The following is a 20,664-nucleotide window of genomic DNA, read 5'->3' on the forward strand; positions in this document are numbered from 1 at the left end:
AATTAAAACTCCTACTGGTACAGCTCTCATGGTCATGGGAATGTGTAAGCCTTCTCACCCTGTCCAAGTGAGGTCCCCAGGGCAAATAATTATTAACTTGTGATGAAATCACCATAAGGCAACAGGCTCCAAGCTGCCACCTAGGACCAAGCAAGCAGTGGGGCTGCACAGCTGTCTCTGGGATGTGGGTGTAAGCCACAGGCCCCGCTGGACTCAACAGGCACTACGACCACCGCCACAGCCTGTGAGAGCCACACGTGCCCATCCTCTCCTCCCCCATCCATGTGCCCTTGGGGCAGTACCATGGAATCACCCTGAGGGGATACCCAGTGTAGGATGGGTCCCTCCGTCTCCTTGCCCCACCACGTCTCACCCACCCTCCAGGCAGGAGCTACCACCACTTTGAAGAAGTGGAGGTGGGGGGGCTATGGAGCACACCAGGCCCACAACCCAACGCTCCCTGAACCTCCGCTATGATTTCCAATATGGCGGCCTTTCATCTTCCGGCCAATAGTTTTGATTGACGGTCACAGAAACGAGCCAAGGAGAACGCTCGAGGTCACCAAAGAAAAAATCGTCTAGTCCAATGGGATCTCTCGAACATACGGGGCGGTGAAGAAACACTAACCAATGAAAATTGGGAGAGGGCGGTGCTTTGTGGGAAACCCGACCAATGGGTGAGAGGCGGGGCGGAACTCGGGAGTATGTCCAATAGGGTGTTTTCGGGGCGGTACCCGATCGCGGCTATGGCCAATGGGCGACGGGCGTGTGGCGCTTGCGTAGGGAGCGGAAGGGCGTGCAGTTAGTGCGGAGGAGCCGTTGGACTTGGCTGAAGGCGGAGGGAGACATGGATCAGGGATACGGCAGTAAGTAAAGAGAATAAGCGGTGCGGAATGAGGCTTGAGCCATGCGGAGGGCGCTGGGACAGCGTGGTGGGCGCCTATCGGTCGCCGCGGATCCCGTTTACCTGGGGGGGGGGACCTACCCCCTGGCAGAGTTAACCCCGCCTACCGTGTGGAGATGGCGGTGCTGATTGGATGTCAGACCCGCCTCTCAGCGAGGTACCCCTGCGGATTGATGGAGCGGGGGATGGCGTTGTGTGGGAGTTCGTCCATCCCCCTCTCACCGTGAGGAGTGGAGCGGTGGGGAGCAGGACCCCTCCGGGGGGGGGAAGAGGGAGGAACCCCCTCCTTCCTCTCCCGGGATTGGAAATGGAGCGGGTCCCATTTCTGAAGACGACACAAAATGGCGGCCGCCCGCCCGCCGCGTGTGCGCGTCCCCGCGGCCTCTGCGGTCCCGTGCGCGGCCCCCTGCGCCGTGAGAAGTTGCTGCCGCCTCTTTGCTCCAGTGGAGCCCTACGTGCTGTGCTGCCGCCCCGCCCGCCCGCATAGGTGGGGGCCTGGGCTCAACACTCACAGGGCTGCCTAGGGGAGCCTCCTCCGCCCAGCCCTGTAGCTCAGGCCTGGCCAAAGAGCGCCATCCCCTACCGCCGTACCCTAGGTAGTTCTCTGGCTCTCTCCCTATCTGTCCCCACTGCTACGGCTCCCCCCTTCCAGTGCAGCTCTCTGCCTCATCCCAGCAGCAGCCCACTGTGTAGCGCTTTCGCCCGTCTGCCTCCTCTCAGCCACCCCCCTGCGCAGCCCTGTAATGCAACCCCAAATATCTTCCTGTTATATGGAAAAGAATATCTGGAATTGTAATAGTAAACATTACAAAAATACATAGAAAAATCCTCAAACTTTAAGTTACAAGCTGACTGGTGGGAGGGAGCTTTCCCTGTCTTGGGGATAGCAGCTGGAACTTGCCATTCATTGTGAGAAATTAGATCACGCTAGTGGTCTATCTAGTCCAGTAAGCAGTCTGGCGATTCCTGTTTTCCAGAGCAGACAAGTGCTGGTGCAGACCTCTTAAACCCTCGGTATACACACATTTTCTACTCAGACCAGAACAGCTCTAGCCCTCACCCATGGTTACACCACTACAAAGTAGAGCACTTCAGTGCAATCCTGTTATCCCCTATATACTAACATAGTTTCAGTGCTCTCCTCTAACACTGCTGCCACATTAAAGCAGCTCAGTAACATCATAGTCCGTTAACCTGCTAGTATTTGAAGTTGGCAGTGTATATGTTTCAAACATGGTGTTTCTCGTGACAGCTACCCACCACCAACTGTGAAAACAGGGATGTGCTTGAAAGGAACAAAATCAATGCCAGATGTGGCCCAGAAAAGGGATGGTTTTGGTTCTCAGCTGTGTCAACATTTGTATGTTCTGAGATCTTGTATGAACGCTACACATATGCCTAATGGAACTCTAGCACGTTTTCTTAAATGATAATTTCAGTGCTGGTCTCTTTAGATAACACATTTTAATGTATATTTATTTGAGTATGTTTATAAGCTAAAACACTTTCCTCCTTATGAGTACAATAACAAATCTGTGTGTGTATGCAGTAGAGAGTAATGGGTGGAATTCATGAAGACAGCTGATTTGACTGCCAAAAGATTGTATGAAGATTGTTAAAACTATGAGAAAATACCTTTTAATTTTATTCCAAAGAATACCAATTTATTTATATTAGGCTGTCTTGTTGTGTGTCCACATTGATGTTAGGACAGTGATATGTAGATGCTAAGCATTATCACTTGTCATCATGATGGTAGATGCTAGTAGGTGGCGTGTATGTTCTTAGATAAGGTTTTAAGAAAACCGAAAAACCCAAAAACCACCCCTGCCCATCTCTGGTTGGCCACTTAAGTTTTTTTGCCCACTAACCTAGGCACTTTTTATTTTAATTCTAAATTGTTTCTTTTTAAGCTATTGCATACAATTATCGTCTACATATTTTTGTGCAGTTATATTCTGCCACAGACTTGGAACAAAGGATTAAAAGTGTACATATTAATTTCCTTGAACTTCACATAACTTGTCATCCTTATCCTTGTCATAATTATCAGTGCGCCTTTTTGGTGAGGAAAATAATTTGTACATAGGAGGATTAATCAAAAGGTCATTTTCAGTACTATTGTCTATTATACCTGGATTGAAACTCTGCTGACTATGGGACAGTTCAGAATGCTGCTCTGACCAAAACATGTATTGCTTTCTTTTCATGTCTCCAAAGTCCTTGGTGAAAACCATTTCCCCTTGTAGATGACAAAGAATGCAACAAAAGCTGATTGCAGTTCACTCAGAGACTGTTTCAATCATAAAACCAAAGCCAGTGATGAATGTGATTTACAGTTGCAGCATATCTGTTTTATAAGGAGCCAGGAGGCTGAATGTTAGAAGATGCTTTGTCTCAGATTCGTAGATTCCAAGGCTGGAAGGTACCATTGCCTCCTGCACAACCCAGGTCACAGACTTCCCCAAAATTATTCCTAGAGCAGATCTTTTAGAGAAACATTGTCTGGATTTAAAAAACATCAGTAATGGAGAATCCACCAGAACCCTTTGTAAATTGTTCCAATGATTAATCACCTTCACTGTCAGATTACTCCTTATTTCCAAATTTTTGAATTTGTCTAATTTCAACTTCTAGCCATTATATCGTGTTATACCTTTGTCTGTTAGAGTCCATTATTCAATATTTGTAAGCATCCACATGGGGAACACAGTGTAATCAAGTCACCCCCTAATCTTCTCTTTAAGATAAATAACAAGCTAAATAAATGGTCCAATGGGAGCTTCAACACCTGGAGACTTATTTCTGGCTCCTGACCCATGGAAAGTTGTTTGTCCTTCTGTAAAACAGGCATATTTATCTTTTAGTAAGATCGGTAAATATAGGTTTTATTCATTGTTTTTACTATGGAGAGAGAGTATTTCTCCACATCTGAAGCTATAACTAGTGTTCCATTAGACCTGGTTTTCATCCCCACTTAGAAAAACAGATTTTCATTACAATTTGTGATTTAATATTGGAATGGAGTGGGGAGACACTTCTGTGACAGGCACTCAGCATCTGCTTCAGGGAAAAGAGTACCAAAAGTGTGAATCCATAAGGCAAGGCTCCAGTCACTGCACCAATTTGTCTCACCACCGACATGGGCATTTTTGAGACTTGACTGCGCCCCAGGCTCTTTTTGAAGCACCATTCTTGTGTGGGTGTTTTCACATTCTGTATTTGTGGCTCATGGTCCTCACTTCTCAAATTAAGTTTGCATATTTCAGGAGTGGGTGGATCAGCTTTTGTGGCCTGCATCTTGCGGGAGGTCAGACTAGATGATCATAATGGTCCCTTCTGATCTTAAGTTCTATGATTCTATGATTTGTTTTGTTAAACTTTGGCCTGGTCTACACTATGAGTTTATCTCGAATTTAGCAGCATTAAACCGAATTAACCCTGCACCCGTCCACACAACGAAGCCCTTTTACTTTGATATAAAGGGCTCTTAATATCAATATCTGTACTCCTCCCTGATGAGGGGAGTAGCGCTGAAATCGGTATTGCCATTTCGAATTAGGGTTAGTGTGGCCGCAATTCGACGGTATTGGCCTCCGGGAGCTATCCCACAGTGCACCATTGTGACCGCTCTGGACAGCAATCTGAACTCGGATGCACTGGCCAGGTAGACAGGAAAAGCCCCGCGAACTTTTGAATTTCATTTCCTGTTTGCCCAGCATGGAGAGCTGATCAGCACAGGTAACCATGCAGTCCCAGAATCAAAAAAGAGCTCCAGCATGGACCATACGGGAGATACAGAATCTGATCTCTGTATGGGGAGATGAATCTGTTCTATCAGAACTCCATTCCAATAGATGAAATGCCAAAACATTTGAAAAAATCTCCAAGGCTATGATGGACAAAGGCCACAACAGGGACTCAACACAGTGCTGCGTGAAACTTAAGGAGCTGAGACAAGCGTACCGGAAAGCTAAAGAATCAAATGGACACTCACGGAGGAAGGGGCGACTGACGACTGTAGCCATCCCACAGTTCCCGCACTCTCCGAAAACCATTTGCATTCTTGGCTGAGCTCCCAAAGCCTGAAGAGTCAAAAACATTGTTGCAAGTGGTTCAGGGTATATGTCAGCCCACCCCCCCCTCCCCCCGGTCCGTGAAAGCAAAGGGAAAAAAATGGTTTCTCGCCTTTTTTCCATGTCACCGTATGTCTACTGGATGCTGCTGGCAGACGCGGTGCTGCAGCGCTACACAGCACCATTCCCTTGCCTTGCAGACGGTACAGTAGGACTGGTATCCGTCGTCATTGTCCCGTGGGTGCTCCTGGCTGGCCTCGGTGAGGTCGGCTGGGGGCGCCTGGGCAAAAATAGGAATGACTCCAAGTCATTCTCTTCTTTAAGTTTTGTCTAATGGAAATTCAGTCCTGCCTGGGATATCATGGCAGCTGGAGGCTTCTGACTCAGGCTGCTCTCCCAGTCAGCAGCACCGCGCGGTCGTGCCTACCCCTTGGTACCAGGGATCACAATCAGATACTTAGACCTCTACATTTTGCTGCAAATAAAAAAATTAAGCTGCCGTTTAGAACTGTCCCCCAACATACATATCCTGGGACATTTTGTATTTTACCAGTGTCAACCAAAGGCCCACACACAAATGGAGATTCAGTCCTGCCTGTGCTTCTATCCTAGTGCTTGCAACAGATTCCCATTTTCAGCTATAGGCTGAGGAAGTGCAGAATGGTGGTTCACTCTACTTTGCTGTAATCCAACCACCCTCCCCTCCCCCCTTTGATCTCTGCTTGCAGAGGCAATAAAGTCAGTGTTGTTTCTTATTCATTCATTCTTTATTACTTCATCACACAAATGGGGAGGATAACTGCCACGGTAGCCCAGGAGGGGTTGGGGAGGAGAGAAGCAATGGGTGGGGTTGTTGCAGGGGTACCCCCTAGAATGGCATGCAGCTCATCATTTCTGTGGGATGTCTGGGGCTCTGACCCGGAGCGGCCGTTTGCCTCTTTGGTTCTTTAGTAGGCTTGCCTGATATTCTAGGCAGGACTGACTCTCCCTTAGACAAAACTTAGGAGAATGACCGGGGGAGTCATTCTCATTTTTTTTCCAGGCGCCCCCGACCGACCTCGCCGAGGCCGGCCAGGAGCACCCATGACAGCAGCAGACAGTACAATATGACTGGTAACTGTCTTTGCTAACTTGCAAGGGGATGCTTCTGTGTAGCACTGCAGTACCGCATCTGTTAGCAGCATCCAGTAGACATACAGTGACAGTGAAAAAAGGCTGAATGGGCTCCATGGTTGCCGTGCTATGGCATCTGCCCGGGCAATCCAGGGAAAAGGGTGCGAAATGATTGTCCGCCGTTGCTTTCACGGAGGGAGAATTGACTGACGACATTTACCCATAACCATCTGTGAAAAAATTTTGGCCCCATCGGGCATTCGGATCTCAATCCAGAATTCCAATGGGCGGGGGAGACTGTGGGAACTATGGGATAGCTACCCACAGTGCAACGCTCCGGAAGTTGATGCTAGCCTCAGTACATGGACGCACGCCGCCGAATTAATGTGCTTAGTGTGGCTGCGTGGCCTCGACTTTATACAATCTGTTTCCAAAAATCGATTTCTGTAAAATCGGAATAAACCTGTAGTGTCGACGTACCCTTTGTCTGTCACAAGATGGACTTTCCATCTTGTGTTGAATTTCTGCTCTCCTCTCTGGAGTGATTAGTCTCAGTTTTGAATTTATCACAGCTTTGACCAATTTGTTCTCTGCTCCTTCTTACTAAGTTATTAATAAATGTGTTAGTGCTTGATTTTCTGACTCCACTAAACAAATGCTTCCAGAGCTGATGCTGAACTGTTAACGGTTGTCCTCTTAACTTGGATTTAAAACAGGTTAGAAAATCAGTTTTATAATGGCTTTATCTAATCCATATTTCTCCAGTTGTGTAACAAGAACATTAGATTCATGATGTTATGTCTATAAGGAATGCCTGGCTGGGGTATGCATTAACGACTTGTCAAGATATTGAGGTGCAGTCTGTGAATACTCCACTTTCCAGCATACAGAGCAGTCTAACCATGGACCAAGATAGATGTCATGCTAGGCCAAGTAGCCTCTGCAGACTGTAACTGATTATCAAAACTGAGGATGGCTGTAGGGTATATTGTAGAGCTATTTCGGCTTTTTGTGGTCTTCCACATTTTGTATATACTAAGTAAGCTTTAGAGTGACATAATTTGTATTTAAAAAACCCATGCTGGGGATTTTTCAAACATGAGCTAGTTTTCTGTGTGTTACGGTGTTGTGGTCCAGTGACTAGAGCAATGCCTGGGACTCCAGACTTGAGGTCTTTGAACATGGGCAAGTTACTTTCTCCTCTGGCTCCATTTCCCCTCCCACTCTTTGCCTTATAGTCTGGATAGGGACAGTGCCTAGAACAATGGGACACTGATCTGATTTGGGCTCTCCAAGTTTCATTGTAATACAAATATTTGCTCTTCTCTGCTTCCTCTTTTATTTTTTTTCATATTTATAATAGGATTATTTTCCGTTCACTCAAGTTTCAAAACTGTGGCTCTGGTTGTAGGTGTCTGCGTACACATAGTGTTTATAGATTTGAGACTTTATCATTAACTTAAAAAAATGCACTAGTGTGTTTTGACTGGGTTTAAACCTTCCCTGCAGTGTCCCCTGGGCAGCCCAAACAGAGCAGCCTAATTCTAGTATGTAAAAACTGGAAAGTGAAACTGCTGAACAGAAGTGAAAGTAACTAATGTTCATTCTGAGAGAAATGTATAATGTGAACAGCCTAAATGTTAAAAGTAAACAAACATCAAAACTTGTAGACTTTGTAAAGCAAGAGCCCATTTTAAAAACATTTTTATGTGACTTTTAACCTTACAGTTCCTATTTTGCTGTTGCATTTGCTCTCAGGAGCACTACAGTAGCCTTTAGAGAGATACTTTCTTACATGCTCCTAGTATAATTGTTATATGAGAGTAATCCTTGCTGAGCTCCTCTTGGGGGGGATACATTTTAGAGACTCTGAGGGCTTCTTCTTTGTTAAGTAATATCGGTGTGGATTTGTTCTTATGAAAATGCAGATTTAGTTGCCAAGTTAACTTTAATTATGGTAGGGAAATATCCAGCATGCTCTCTTTTAAATTCTCAGGATTCCTGCTCTAAATGGCATTTTGGAATAGAGAATTCAGTAAGTAAATGTACAGAATCCTTTATTTTAAAAATATATAAATTAAATTTCAAGACTAAATTCTCCTCATTTAGAAGTGAAACTAAATTAGGGGCAGGAGTCTCTACAAGGCAAAGCAGAATTTATAGCCCAGAGCGAAAGAGGGCAAAGGGAATCCTCATCCAGCCAGCTCCGTGATGTTTATGGCCCTGGATGCTGCTGAAGCATACCTAGATGTTTTGGAAAAGGAGTGGAGTCCAGAATTGAGGAAAGAGAGAAATGAATTATTTGATTACTAGGGTGAAAATTACATTGGCTTCTTTTCAATTAATAATAGGATTGGTAGCCAAAAAGAAATTGAGAAATAAAACCAGTCCTCCGCCTTCTATCTCTTCTCCATCAGGGTAACAACATATGTATTAGCTGAGTGCACAGGGTCACTCCATTGCATTTGGAGCATTCTAGCTAACCGTTCTTGAATTTGGGTAGTAGTCCAGTCACCCAATTTTTCATAAGAGACTTACCTGACTGATTTTGAAATCAGAATAGTTGCAGGTTTGCTGTCTTGGCTTAGGTAGGTTTATAACTGCAAAAAAGTGCTTATTTTGAAAAGAATTTTCTTATAAAATGTGGATTCTCTTAAATTTCTCAATGTTTCTGTTTTCACTTGGAGATTATTTATTTATCTTTGTGTTTAGCAATGTGTTTTTTAAAAGCAGGGACCCAGGGCTCCAGATGCAAAATGGTAAAAATACTCATGCAAACAAAAGTAAACTCAACTCCCTCCCTCAAACTAGTAAAGAAAGAAACAAAGACCATACTAATCACTAATGCTAGTTTTCTAGGGTAGCCTTCCTTCCACAAGACCCTGGGGAAAGAGTAGGGTGTTCTTGAAGTAGCTTAATATGTTTGTTTATTTCTACAGGTTATGGCACCTGGAGCACTGCTGCCACCAATGCTCAAGGTAAGTTTCACAGTTATATTTCAAGCTGACATAGGGAATTGCATTTTAAAAAAATAACTTTTGTTTTATGCCTTTTCCTTTCTAATGTTCTGTAACAGAAAGTGTAGCATTTCTCATTTTTTGGCTTATAGCTTTTACCCTTCTCTATAATCACACTGAGTAAGTTTTTGTAAATGTTTAGTCCAACTTTTCAAGGAATACTCACTTCTGTGCTGTGGTGGTGGTTGCCTGCCCTTCCATCTCCCCATCATTTTCCTGGGCTCTTATATTGGAAGGTTGCTTTCCAGACCTATGCACTGATTCAGCAAATGCATGGGCACACTTTTAACTTTTATTCAGTGAGCAATTTATGGTAGTAAAATTAAACATGTGCCCAAGTGTTTGCTGGATCAGGTCCTACTACTTGATCTCTTTATACCGCTCCTTTACATTTCCAAGAGTGTTTTGATCTTATTAAATGTTGACTTTGACGCTTTTTCACTATGGTTTTTCCAATAAGGATTTGTTGAAACTGGAGTCCTTAATAAAGAGTTGGAGTCTAATTTCTGCAGTTGCTTATGCCCTGTGGCCTCCACTGAGAAACTTGAGAACTAATTTGTGATTGTGAAGCAATACTACACTTTTACAGTTCCTCTATGTGGGATTTCCTACTTTGAGGTAGTGTTAATAGAACTGGAGTCAGCTAATAATCTTGTGTCTGCTGATGGTGAACATGGGCTAAAGATAATAGTGCTAAATAATATTTCAATATTTATTGAAATGCAACAAATATTTTCTTTTTGAACCATAAGCTGGGAAGAATATAATATTTGTTTTTGTTACTGGATAGTCTGAGTGTATTGGACCCTGAGGTTCTGGTACAGTATTTCTGTATCTCCAACTTTCTCTTGAAATAAATCAGAAATGTTTCCTCACATAATACAATTTTCCATTTAATTCTCCATTACTTGTTACATTTTCACAAGACCGTACTTCTGAGAGCCTTTTCTTTTCTGCTTATGTGAAAGGATAATATTTTTTTGCTGGCATTAAATTGAGTGACATTCACGTAGCCTTTGTAAACTGAATACCATTGGGTGATTCTTCTAATGTTGAAATAATGCGTTTGTCTTTTCATCCCATAGGTACATATGCAGCAAACGCAGCAAATTGGCAAGGTATGTGTTATAAATACATTGGTTTTGTGTCAAGTCCTCTTACTCTGTTCAACTTCTTGAGTTGACTGCAATACCTAGGTCTATTCTCCAACTCACTTATTTGTACCTTGCTTCATCATTCTGCACTATGCTGGGCTTCAGGCCAGAATAGTGATGAGCCTGGGTACCAAACCTTCCCCTTAAAAGCTAGGATTATGCTCTTGACATTAAATGACACCTTGATTGTATGCAGTAAACACAGCTATACCTGCCTACTGGTACTGCTAAAGGGTTTGTCTGTGTTTCCATAATAAATCCTTGTGTTGGGTTTGGAGTTTAGCTTTTCACTCTGGCATGTAATTGGCCTTGGTTTGAAGTATTTTTAAAGCTGGGTTCTGTGCCTTAATTTGGGAAGAACTAATTATTACTTTTTCTCTAGTTTTCACTTTAGAAAAATTGGGTATTGCGTAGCACAGAGGGCAATAGACCTCTGGTCAAGTCAGTAGGGAAAAATTAGTTGCTCTTATTTGTGTTGTTATAGTGCCTAGGAGCCCTAGTTATAGGCTATTATGCTAGGTGCTGTACAAGCATGGAACAAAAAGTACAAGGAAATGAGACAATATTGGTCCTCAGGAGAGGCAATGGCATCGATGCTCCAGTAGCCTGAGGGTGTCAAGTTTATTGTAGGCATAATAGAATGGAGGGAGTTTTGAGGAGGGTTCTTGACTTAACTTAACAAGAGTCCTAGGATTGGCATAGCAGAGGGTATTGCAGGTTAGAAGTAGCAGTGGAAGAGCTCTGAGAGGAAGCTTGCTTTTTAGTATAGGGCTCAGAAATGCATTTTCTCTTCAGAACCAGTACAGCCCTGGCTTGGTGAGCCAGTGCGCTGCTTGTAGCACACTAGCAGGTTGTGTATGTGTAGTGCTATTACAAGAATTCTCTGTACTGTCATACACTTCCTAAATTCTGAATCTCTGGATTTACATAAGCAGTATCCAATAGTGGCATGAACACAGCTGTAGTGCAGTGCCTTTTCCCTTCACCATTATATTACCTTGCCATAAGGCAGTTTATGTTGTTGTCAGAGCTAGAATATGGCTCATCACTTCAAATTTTCTGGTTAGTCTATTAAATGTATGTCAATATTGTATTTATTCTTGCATACATGGTTACAAGCCCAGCAACACAGGTCTCTCAAATTTTAGCATAGCTTCATGGAGCCATGCTACATGGGTAGTGCATGCTGGCAATGTATTACGCTGTAGATACTGAACATTATTATAACAAATCTTTATGGTAGTACAGGATCTCTCTCTTATCAGTTAAAACCAAGATGGACCAATCACTGGAATAATCCCACACCGGTTCATGATAATTGGCTGATGGCAACAGATATTTTTCTATCTCTGATTTTTGTAACTTTAGGAAACCTGAATTTTTCTTTACGGAGAACCTGACCATACTGGTTCTAAAAGTTTAAAAGTTTTCATCAAATAGTAAAGATCAGCTGCGACCTTGACTGGTAGAGTGAGTTCATTAGAATCTAAACTCCTTCCATGAGCCTACATTTCTTTGACAGTGTATTCAATTTAACTTTCCTTTTCTGCAAGGCTATGAAGGCTATGACTATTACGGCACTCAAACCGCCGGCTCTACTACAGCTGCCTCGTACAATTATGCTGCAGCAGCAGCAGCTGCTGCTGCTGCTACCACCAATACCTGGGAGACTCCCAAAACTACCGACATGACCATGACTGCTGATGTCAACACCAGTATGCCAGTTGCAACTTATAGTACGGAAACTGTGGCGAATGAGAACTCTGACTCCATCATAGCCAAAATAAACCAGCGTCTGGATATGCTGTCAAAGGAAGGCAGTGGTGGAGGCGGGGAAGGAATGGAAGACCAGGAAAGGTAACGTATCACTTCTTACTTTTCACACAGATTTTTAAAATCTTAAATCACTGTAATTTCAAATTAAATTTGAAACATTTTACAGCAGAGGGAGTGGTCCAATATTAATTCCTCTTGAACAGATACATTAGTACAAAATGCAGCCTTGATCTCTCAGTCCCAAATTATGTTATCAACCCCTATTCAGCATAACAATGTATTTTCAAAGCTGGTTTCTCTGTTTACCCTTAGTTGTACCGAAACTTAATTTTACTAATGATGAGACGCTGAAGTGAGATGTTTAATCTGCAACTGTATTTTTCTTACCTTTTCTGATGATGCCTTGTAATCTAAATAGTTTGTACTGCTAGACCAGTCAGTATGAAGAAAAATACCAGATGCTTGCTCTGTTGTTCAGACAGTAATATGCATCCTGACATCAGTTGTAGGAAGGAAGAAATGAAATACATAATCTTTCTGTGGCATTGGTATCTGCTACTTTGTCAGCCAAGATGCTGATGGATTTATCTGCCTTAATCCCACACCCAGTGGTAAAACCAAAAGTTTTCTCTTTTGGATTCCTTATTATTGCTGTTATGTTAGGAATATTGCAAGTACATTGGAACCCCTATGTACTGCCTGTACCCTGCAAAGCAGAGGTATTTCTCATCAGGGCTTCTACTTCAGACAGGAATTTTTGCTCTTTTGTCCTTCTGTATCTAATTAATTCTCCAGTTATTTCCTATTTCTGCAGCTGTGTACTGTGCCAGGCTTCCTGTGTGCTTGTAGTTCTCCTAATGTGCCAGTCAGGGAGCTAGCTGGCAGTGAGGAAGGGGATCTCTTGGCTGTACCTCAATGTGGGATTATGGTGGATAAAGCCATTAGTTCAGGGGGTCCCCAACGCGGTGCTCACGGGCACCATGGTGCCCACCGGGGCATCTATGTGCGCCTGCCTGCTGGCCGCCAGACAAGCAGCCACCGAAATGCCGCCGAGAAGTGGCAATGCCAGGAAGCGTTGCCACCGAAATGCCGCCGAGAAGTGGCAACGCCAGGAAGCGCTGCCACCGAAATGCTGCCGAGAAGTGGCAACGTCAAGAAGCGCCACCGCCAAAATGCCGCTGATTTATCGGCGGCATTTCGGTGGCGACGCTTCCTGGCGTTGCCGCTTCTCGGCAGCTGTTTGTCCAGCGACCGCGCTCCTTGGCGGCTAGTCGTCCGGTGCCTGCCACACGAAAAGGTTGGGGACGACTGCATTAGTTTTTTGATTGACAGATCAGCAGGTACCTACTCAGAGAAGGTAACAATTAGAAATGAGAAGCTTTTTCAGCCGTATTTCTGATTAGACATATTTGTGCAGCAGATTTACAATTTTTGGTTAAATTCTCAAGTCACCCTAAGACTAAGGACAGGGTGACGTAAGTTCCTGTGCAAAGGTGTCACTCAGCAGGGACCACAGTATTTTTTTGCATTCTTTGCATCTTCATTCTTTGTGTTCTGATTCTAGTTTTAACCCAAATTAAATCTGGATGTAAATTCTCTCTTTGGCTTTTACGTTTGGCAGAGCATGGCTTGTGCTTTATTAGCTACTGATTCGATTCCTTGCTTGCTGTGCAGCTCTTTCAGGTTTGAGTCTTTTGAATCTTATGACTCAAGATCTTCAATGAACGACCGTGATCTGTACAGAGCTGGCTACGATTATGGCGAAGTTGGAACTGATCGGAATGATTCCTTTGGAAGCCAATATGACAGCCGCAGGAATCAGTCCAGCAACAGAGGAAACAGCTATGGTCTCATTAGAGGAAGGGGCCAGAATCGGATTCAAAATCGGGGGCGTCTAAATGCTTTCAACCGCACCGACCGCTTCATGCCATCTTCAAGTACTGAGCGACTGTCTGCACGCTGGAATGAGTTGAACTATATGGGTGGGCGGAGCATGGGTGGTCCCTGCCCCAACAGGCTCCCTTCCCTCTTCTCCCAAGCCCTTGTCCCTGACTATTGTGATTATGGCGATTATGGCGATTATGGGGATTACGGGGATTATGGAGATTATGGCGACTATGGTGACTACGGAGACTATGGTGACTATGACTATGGCATGATGGGAATGCCAGGAATGGGAAGGTATGGTAACATGCCATATGGAGTCGGCAGGCAGCGAAACAGAGTGAGTACAGTGCCGTGGCATCTGAACGTTCTTATGGTAAGAGCCGTAAACCCACTTGTTCTTGGTGTAAAATCTTTGCTACTTTGCTTTTACCTATGTAGTTACCCTTAAAAGACAGGTTTCAGAGCAGTAGCCATGTTAGGCTGTATCAGCAAAAACAACTAGGAGTCCTTAAGGTGCCACAAGAACTCCTCCTTGTTTTTCCTTAAAACAGGCAGTGCATTGTTAATCCAGGGGCACTGGGATTAGCTGTGAAGTATGCTCTTCCTGTTTGAAGGGTACATTTTCCTTTGATAATTACCAGATTTCACAGTCGCTTTTCAAAGAGTCAATAGGTTGGTGTGCTGTTTCTCTATACAAATAGGATATAGTTTCTGAGCAGACCTTTTCTTTAGAAAAACTTAACTATTTGGGAGGCAGGGAACTATGTACAGTATTTTGGATACCCTTGGCACAGCTCATCTGCTCAGTTTATAAAAGGGTTTACTGCATTAAGTACAGCTAATCAGCATTTCTCAAACTGGGGTCCGCAGACACCTGGGGCTCCCCGAGGGTAATCCAAGGGGTCCATGGGCCCCGCTAATCAACTCCTCCCCCTCCCGCCCAGCACCTCCTGCACGCTAAAAGTCTGGCGGTGCAGCGGAGCTAAGGCAGGCTTCCTACTTCCCTGGCTCCGCACCGCTCCGGGAAGTGTCTGTCATCCCAGTGGTCTGTGGGGAGCTGGGGGTCTCCGTATGCTGCCCCCATCCTGAGCCTCAACTCTGCAGCTCCCATTGGTCGGGAACTGTGGCCAGTGGGAGATGAGAAGGTGGTGCCTGCGGGCAGGGGTAGTGCGTGGAAACCCCTTGGACCTTCCCCCTCCCTCCCGCGTAGGAGCAGCTGCTAGTCGCTTTTGGGAGCCGATTGGGCTAAGCACCACCTGGCTGGAGCCTGCATCTTTCACCCCCATCCACATTCCAACCCTCTGCCTCAGCCCAGAGCTTGTACCCTGCACCCAAACTCCCTTCCAGAGCCTGCACCCCTCACCCTCTCCTGCACCTAGACGCCCTCTCAAAGCTCGTACCCCCTCCTGCAACCCAACCCCCTGCCTCAGTCTGGTGAAAAGTGAGTGAGGGTCGGGGAGAGAGAGAGAGCGACTTGGGGCGGGTGGGGGGATGGAGTGAGTGAGGGCGAGGCCTCGGAGAAGGGGCGGGGCAAGGGCTGAGGTGGGGGTGGGGCTTAGGGGTTCCTGAAAAAAATTAAATCAAAACGGGGGTCCACGGGTTGATAAAGTTTGAGAACCGCTGATCTAGACAGAAGGTTACAGGGTCACATGTGCTTTTAAGAGCTCATTTCATTTGAGCTGCAGAAGGGTTAAAAGAGCTGGAGCTTCTTGGTTGATCCTGAAAAGATGCTCCATAAGATACTTCACCCAATTTGTGTTTCTAGCCCAAGAGGAGAAGTTTTCGCAACCGCTCAGGGGGTCGATCAGATAGTGAAGGAGGGCGCAAGCGGAAACAATCCCAAAGTGGAGATGAGCCAGACAGTAAACAGGCAAAGACTGACAGCGAAGGAGACGACACTGAGAACGGTACAGTCCTGTTTTTTTAAATTGATAGCTTCCTCTCTTCACTGACTGACAACCAGCACTATAGATATTGGCTGTTAGATCTTAAAACTTAATGGTCCTTAATCTGAGATTATAGTCTGTCACTGTTACTGTGGTATGCAGTGAGATGCCTCCTAGCATTCAGGCTTTACCTTGATGCTCTGGGGACTCATCAGAGAAGTTGGTCCTCTAAATTCATCATTAAGTTAGGGACGGAACTTGTAGCAGGGACTGCCAGATGGGAGAGAATAGTCAGCAAACTGAGTTTTGTATTGGTGGTTATGAACTACTGCTCTGTGAGTAAATAGGCAGCGATATAGTGTTGGTGCCTAGTAACTTGCAGTAAGAGGGGGAGGACAGGCTTTCCCCACCCTAGTTAAATGATCTGTCTTGTTTATCTGGCAGATGATGGTGAAGGAGAGGACAAATCTGGAGATGAAGGAGACAAAGGTGTAAGTAACTTTCTAGAGCCTCTATAGAATGAATGTGAATTTTCTGAACGTGTCTGCTAGATTCTTTCTTAGCTACCTTTATTAGATTAGCCTTATCTGAGAGTGAAGATGTGAGAATATTGTAGCTAGTGTCCTTTACTTCGCTCCCACACACCAGGGCCAGAATTTTCTAAAATAGCCTAAAGTTAGGCTTCTAAATTTACTTAGACATCTTTTTTTTTTTAAATGCCGAGTACCCAAAAGTTCCCTCCTACTGCCATATGGGATACATATGGCTGCCCCTAATGTTGGGGTGCTATGAACTCTGCTTTCTAGACCAGCATACTGCTCCATTATTGTTCCATGATTTCGGAGGGAGTATGATCTAGTAATTGGGACAGTGGGGTTAAACTCCTTATTAATTATGTTTATTACCGTAGTGCCTAAGGGCTAACTAAGGATGGAGCCCCATTTTTCTAGACACTGTACAAACACTGAATTCTGTCCATGGCTATGACTCATTGTTTTAGCAACATATAAAATGTTAAGACTGGCAAAATAGGATCTCACTGTCAAATTTGAAATAGCCTTAGCAAAACAATTTTGCAAATTTTGGTTATATATGATGGTTTGATCTAAAAATGACTCTACACTATATACTCTGTCAGTCACTAGATTAGTGCAGATACAGTTTATGTGGATTTTTAAAGTAGTTGTTGATGGCTTTCTTTGTTTTTGTTTTAAAGGAGAATGAGGTTTGTGGTGAAGATTGGGAGAAGAAAGGTAGGGTAATTTCTTCACGTCACATGATTCCTGTGGACTTAACATACCCAACTGGCGTGTTTTCCCTCTTTTCACTTGGAGCTATCTTGAGTTCAGCTATGTCATGTCAAGTACAACACACACAGGCCCAGGTGTCTGAGCTGCTGCTTTAATGTAGTCTTTTGCAGCCTGGTGGAATAATGCTGCTTGCCTGTGAGGGGCATTACTCATATTAGAGCTCTGACACTGTGCTCACTGCTGTACTGAAAAGCCAGTCACAGTGCCTGTCTGAGCTTACAATCTAAGATGGAAAAACAAAACACCAATGGTCCAGTAAATGGATAAAGCAGGATTTTCTCTAATAATGACACACTTCTTGGGTGGTGACTTCAGTGAAAGCAGTTAGGCCAGTGCTGAGCAATTCAGAAAATTACACTCCTTGTCTGTATTTGTGGAAAGAATTTTAGCTAATAACATACTTGTCACAATTTTCACTTATGGCCTGTTGTCTTAATTCTGCACTTGGCAGACCTAAGTTAGTCAATTCTAGACTCCCCTTCTCTTATGCTTTCAGGATGAGTCTTTTTGAGATGCACAAGCCACTGCTTGTTTGAAATTATGATCTGCATAGTTGTGGGAATGTAGAAAGCAGCCAACAGTGTTTGTGGCTTATTAAATGTTGCAGCAAAGCAGACACTTGGAACAAGATGGCTTTGCATGTTAGCTGCTATGCAGCACATGATTATTGGGGGGAGCCACACGTTTCGTTTATGGGGAATTAGTGCTCTGCTCTAGCTACAAATAGGACATTCTCATGGCTGATGTTGGGATATAGTTTGATGTTCGGATGTTTATCCAAACCTTCCTCTTTAATAACCAGATCCTGACCCACAGAGGGTCCCCTACCTTTGGTGTTACCACAGTACAGGCAGTGGGGGTAGGGTTGCTCTCTCTGCTGGGTTCTGGCTAGTTGTGTTCTCCCAGGCATTTGGAGACCTTGCAGAATACATGGCTGTGTATTGGCAAAGCCCTAGAACCATGCAGTTTGAAGACAGCAGGCTGTACAGCAAAGATAAAAAGATGTGGATATCTAGTTCAGTTGGAGACTTGGACTGAGGTTCTATCCAATTCTCCTTCCCTGGCTCACACTTAGTTGTCCTGCTTGCAGGGGCCTTAAAACCCCAATTATTCCTTTTCTCATTAAGAATTTTGGAGAAGCAGAACTCCAGTGGCTTCAAAGCTCCTCTGAGAAACCAAACAGAAGTCATGTTTATCTGTGATAGACATTCTGGAATGACATGTGAGGTTTTTGAACCCTTTGAGGTGCTTTGCTAGCATCCTGAAAAATAGAAGGTGAAAAACGTGAAAGGACAATACCCAGTGTAATAGTGCAATACAAAATGGAGTCTGTGCTTCAGTTCTCAGTCACTGAGAATGTGCTTACCGGCACTCGACCACCCAAGGAAACCAAGGGTAGGAGGGAGGAACAGACATTAGTTATGCAGGGGAAGTTGGGTAAATGTGTGTCACCCAATGCAACTACCCCAAGAGAGGGCCTTCACTGTCAACAGTAAGAGCTGGTTCCATTTGTGGTTGCTGTGTCTTCACTGAAACCAGCAACTTCTGAAGTTAAGTGATGGGTGTTCCCTTCTGGACACGTGGGCACCAAGTGTCAGGAGTGGTGTCTGTTACAATTAGTACCACTTGAGAACTGAGAACTCTTAATTCCAAGGATATTTAGGCTGGAAGTTGAGTGGCTTCCTAGAAACAAACACATGATAGAGAAGCAGCCTGAAAAAACAGATCAGACAGAGGAGCTGTCAGAGATTAGGAAGGATAGGGATTTCTTGAAGCCTAGCATGGGAGGGAAGCACAAGTAGCTCACATCCTAATAAAACCCAAAGAATTAAATTTCTGCCAACTAAAAATGTTGACATTAGGTGTTATATAGAAACTTTAAATGTGATTCTCTATAGCATCTGGAGATGGCGGCGATGATGATGATGATGAGGTGAAAAAGAAGAGGGAGAAACAGAGGAGAAGGGATAGAATGCGTGATCGTGCTATGGACAGGTAAGTGACTATAGAGGGAGCAATCAATAAATCAGTCTCCCAGGGGCAGTGCTATGACTCATCATCCCTAACCCACCTGGCACAGAATTCTCTTTGGACCCCTGCAGGAGATCTGAACTCCCTTCTGTTCACACAACACAGATATAAGTTTCCGTTTGAAGCCAGCACAGTGGAATCAGCATTTCAATTCCAGCCAATCTACTCTTTTCTTCTCTTTGTGCTTTGTAACTACCATTAAAGAAAGGAGAATGTAGGTATTGTCTAATAGTTACAGTTGTAGAAGTAATTCATTATAGCCCTTATGCTAAATACAGGACATTGCCATTTAAAAAAGTAAGCATTCTAAATGACCAATTAAGATAATTTACCCGTTCAGTACATATATACAAATTAACAATAGTATTGTCAAATGAAAATTCATTTTGTATATTCCAACCTTAGGCTTAACTCTGACCCCATAAAATACATCTGTATTCTTTCAACATGCATGTACATGCTACAAAGCAAAATTACACAATTTAGAACAGGAATACAATAGTTCTGCATCAACTGAACCTGGAGAGGAAAGTTTGGTAAGCAGAAAATTCCTCAAATTGGAATTTTGTCAGGATGCTCTTGTGAAAAGTTTCACTGTATAAATAGATTATTGTACCACACATTACTTTCTTCAGAATCCAGTTCGCCTGCTCTGTGTGTAAGTTCCGTAGCTTTGAAGATGAAGAAATCCAGAAACATCTGCAAAGCAAGTTTCACAAAGATACCCTGCGATACATTGGCACCAAACTCCCTGATAAAACAGTTGAATTCCTGCAGGTACATGGACGGCTCAGACTTTTTTTAACCCTTATTTAAAATTTCTAGAATGGTGTGGGAGAAGGCATAATAGAGGAATTCTGTTACTGTCTGTCACATCTGCTGATTGCATTGCCCAGAGTTTGGTAATGGGGTACAGAGCCCAGTGGCTCCTTTCCGGCTCATGCCAGCATTCACTAAGAGTTATCAATTGATGGCTCTTTACTGACTCATGTGAAATGTGGTGTTAGGTGTGTCTCTAGTTCCTAGTGGATCTTCTATGCATGTCACACAAATAACTCTCAATTGGCACTGTTTAAGCCTCAAGTTGGCTGGCTCATCAGAGAAGCCAAGAAATGAATAAGCCATTGGCTGACCCTCCCCTCCACATAGCTCTAAAAGCCTGTCTTTCAGGTGAGGTGTCAGGCAGCTTGTGCTTCTGCAGCCTATGTTGCATCCTTCTCTAGATGATGGGTGTTTAAGTCTCCAGGCTGTCAATAGGCATCTTTCAAGAACACACGGGTCACCTGAATGGTTTAAAGAGACAGTTACCACTGTCATGGCACTATTGACTACTGTAGCATGCTGAGATATATGGAGTGGCTCTGACTGAGTAGATCTGTCTGAGTTCCTGAAGGTATAGGCAGCGTGGGGTGGGAGTACTTGGTATGTCTCTAAATTATTTAGTTGTGCTCTCCTCTCCTCCCCATAGGTTTTCTTACAGAGCTCATTTCCCTTGTGAATGGCATGCTAT

The 20,664-nt window shown here is 44.1% G+C and overlaps 1 protein-coding gene across 5 annotated transcripts in view; it reads left to right on the plus strand.

Annotated features, from left to right (window-relative positions):
• The first annotated feature begins 752 nt into the window (after positions 1-752).
• The window catches only part of AKAP8 (A-kinase anchoring protein 8), a 30,924-nt gene continuing 11,012 nt past the window's right edge, over positions 753-20,664 (plus strand). For 2 of the 5 annotated variants that reach the window (XM_044994757.1, XR_006574534.1), the window contains exons 1-10: positions 8,090-8,128; positions 9,033-9,071; positions 10,196-10,228; positions 11,818-12,121; positions 13,715-14,300; positions 15,693-15,834; positions 16,258-16,304; positions 17,030-17,066; positions 19,022-19,118; positions 19,790-19,931. In XM_044994757.1, coding sequence (XP_044850692.1) covers positions 8,104-8,128; positions 9,033-9,071; positions 10,196-10,228; positions 11,818-12,121; positions 13,715-14,300; positions 15,693-15,834; positions 16,258-16,304; positions 17,030-17,066; positions 19,022-19,118; positions 19,790-19,931 — 1,452 coding nt within the window. In that variant the 5' untranslated portion in view covers positions 8,090-8,103. Of the gene's footprint in view, positions 867-8,089; positions 8,129-9,032; positions 9,072-10,195; positions 10,229-11,817; positions 12,122-13,714; positions 14,301-15,692; positions 15,835-16,257; positions 16,305-17,029; positions 17,067-19,021; positions 19,119-19,789; positions 19,932-20,664 lie in introns of those variants that run through there. The other 3 variants (XM_044994759.1, XM_044994760.1, XM_044994761.1) reach the window with 3 other exon arrangements.

The sequence above is a fragment of the Mauremys mutica genome, chromosome 20, assembly GCF_020497125.1.
Source record: "Mauremys mutica isolate MM-2020 ecotype Southern chromosome 20, ASM2049712v1, whole genome shotgun sequence".
NCBI classification, from domain to species: domain Eukaryota; kingdom Metazoa; phylum Chordata; order Testudines; family Geoemydidae; genus Mauremys; species Mauremys mutica.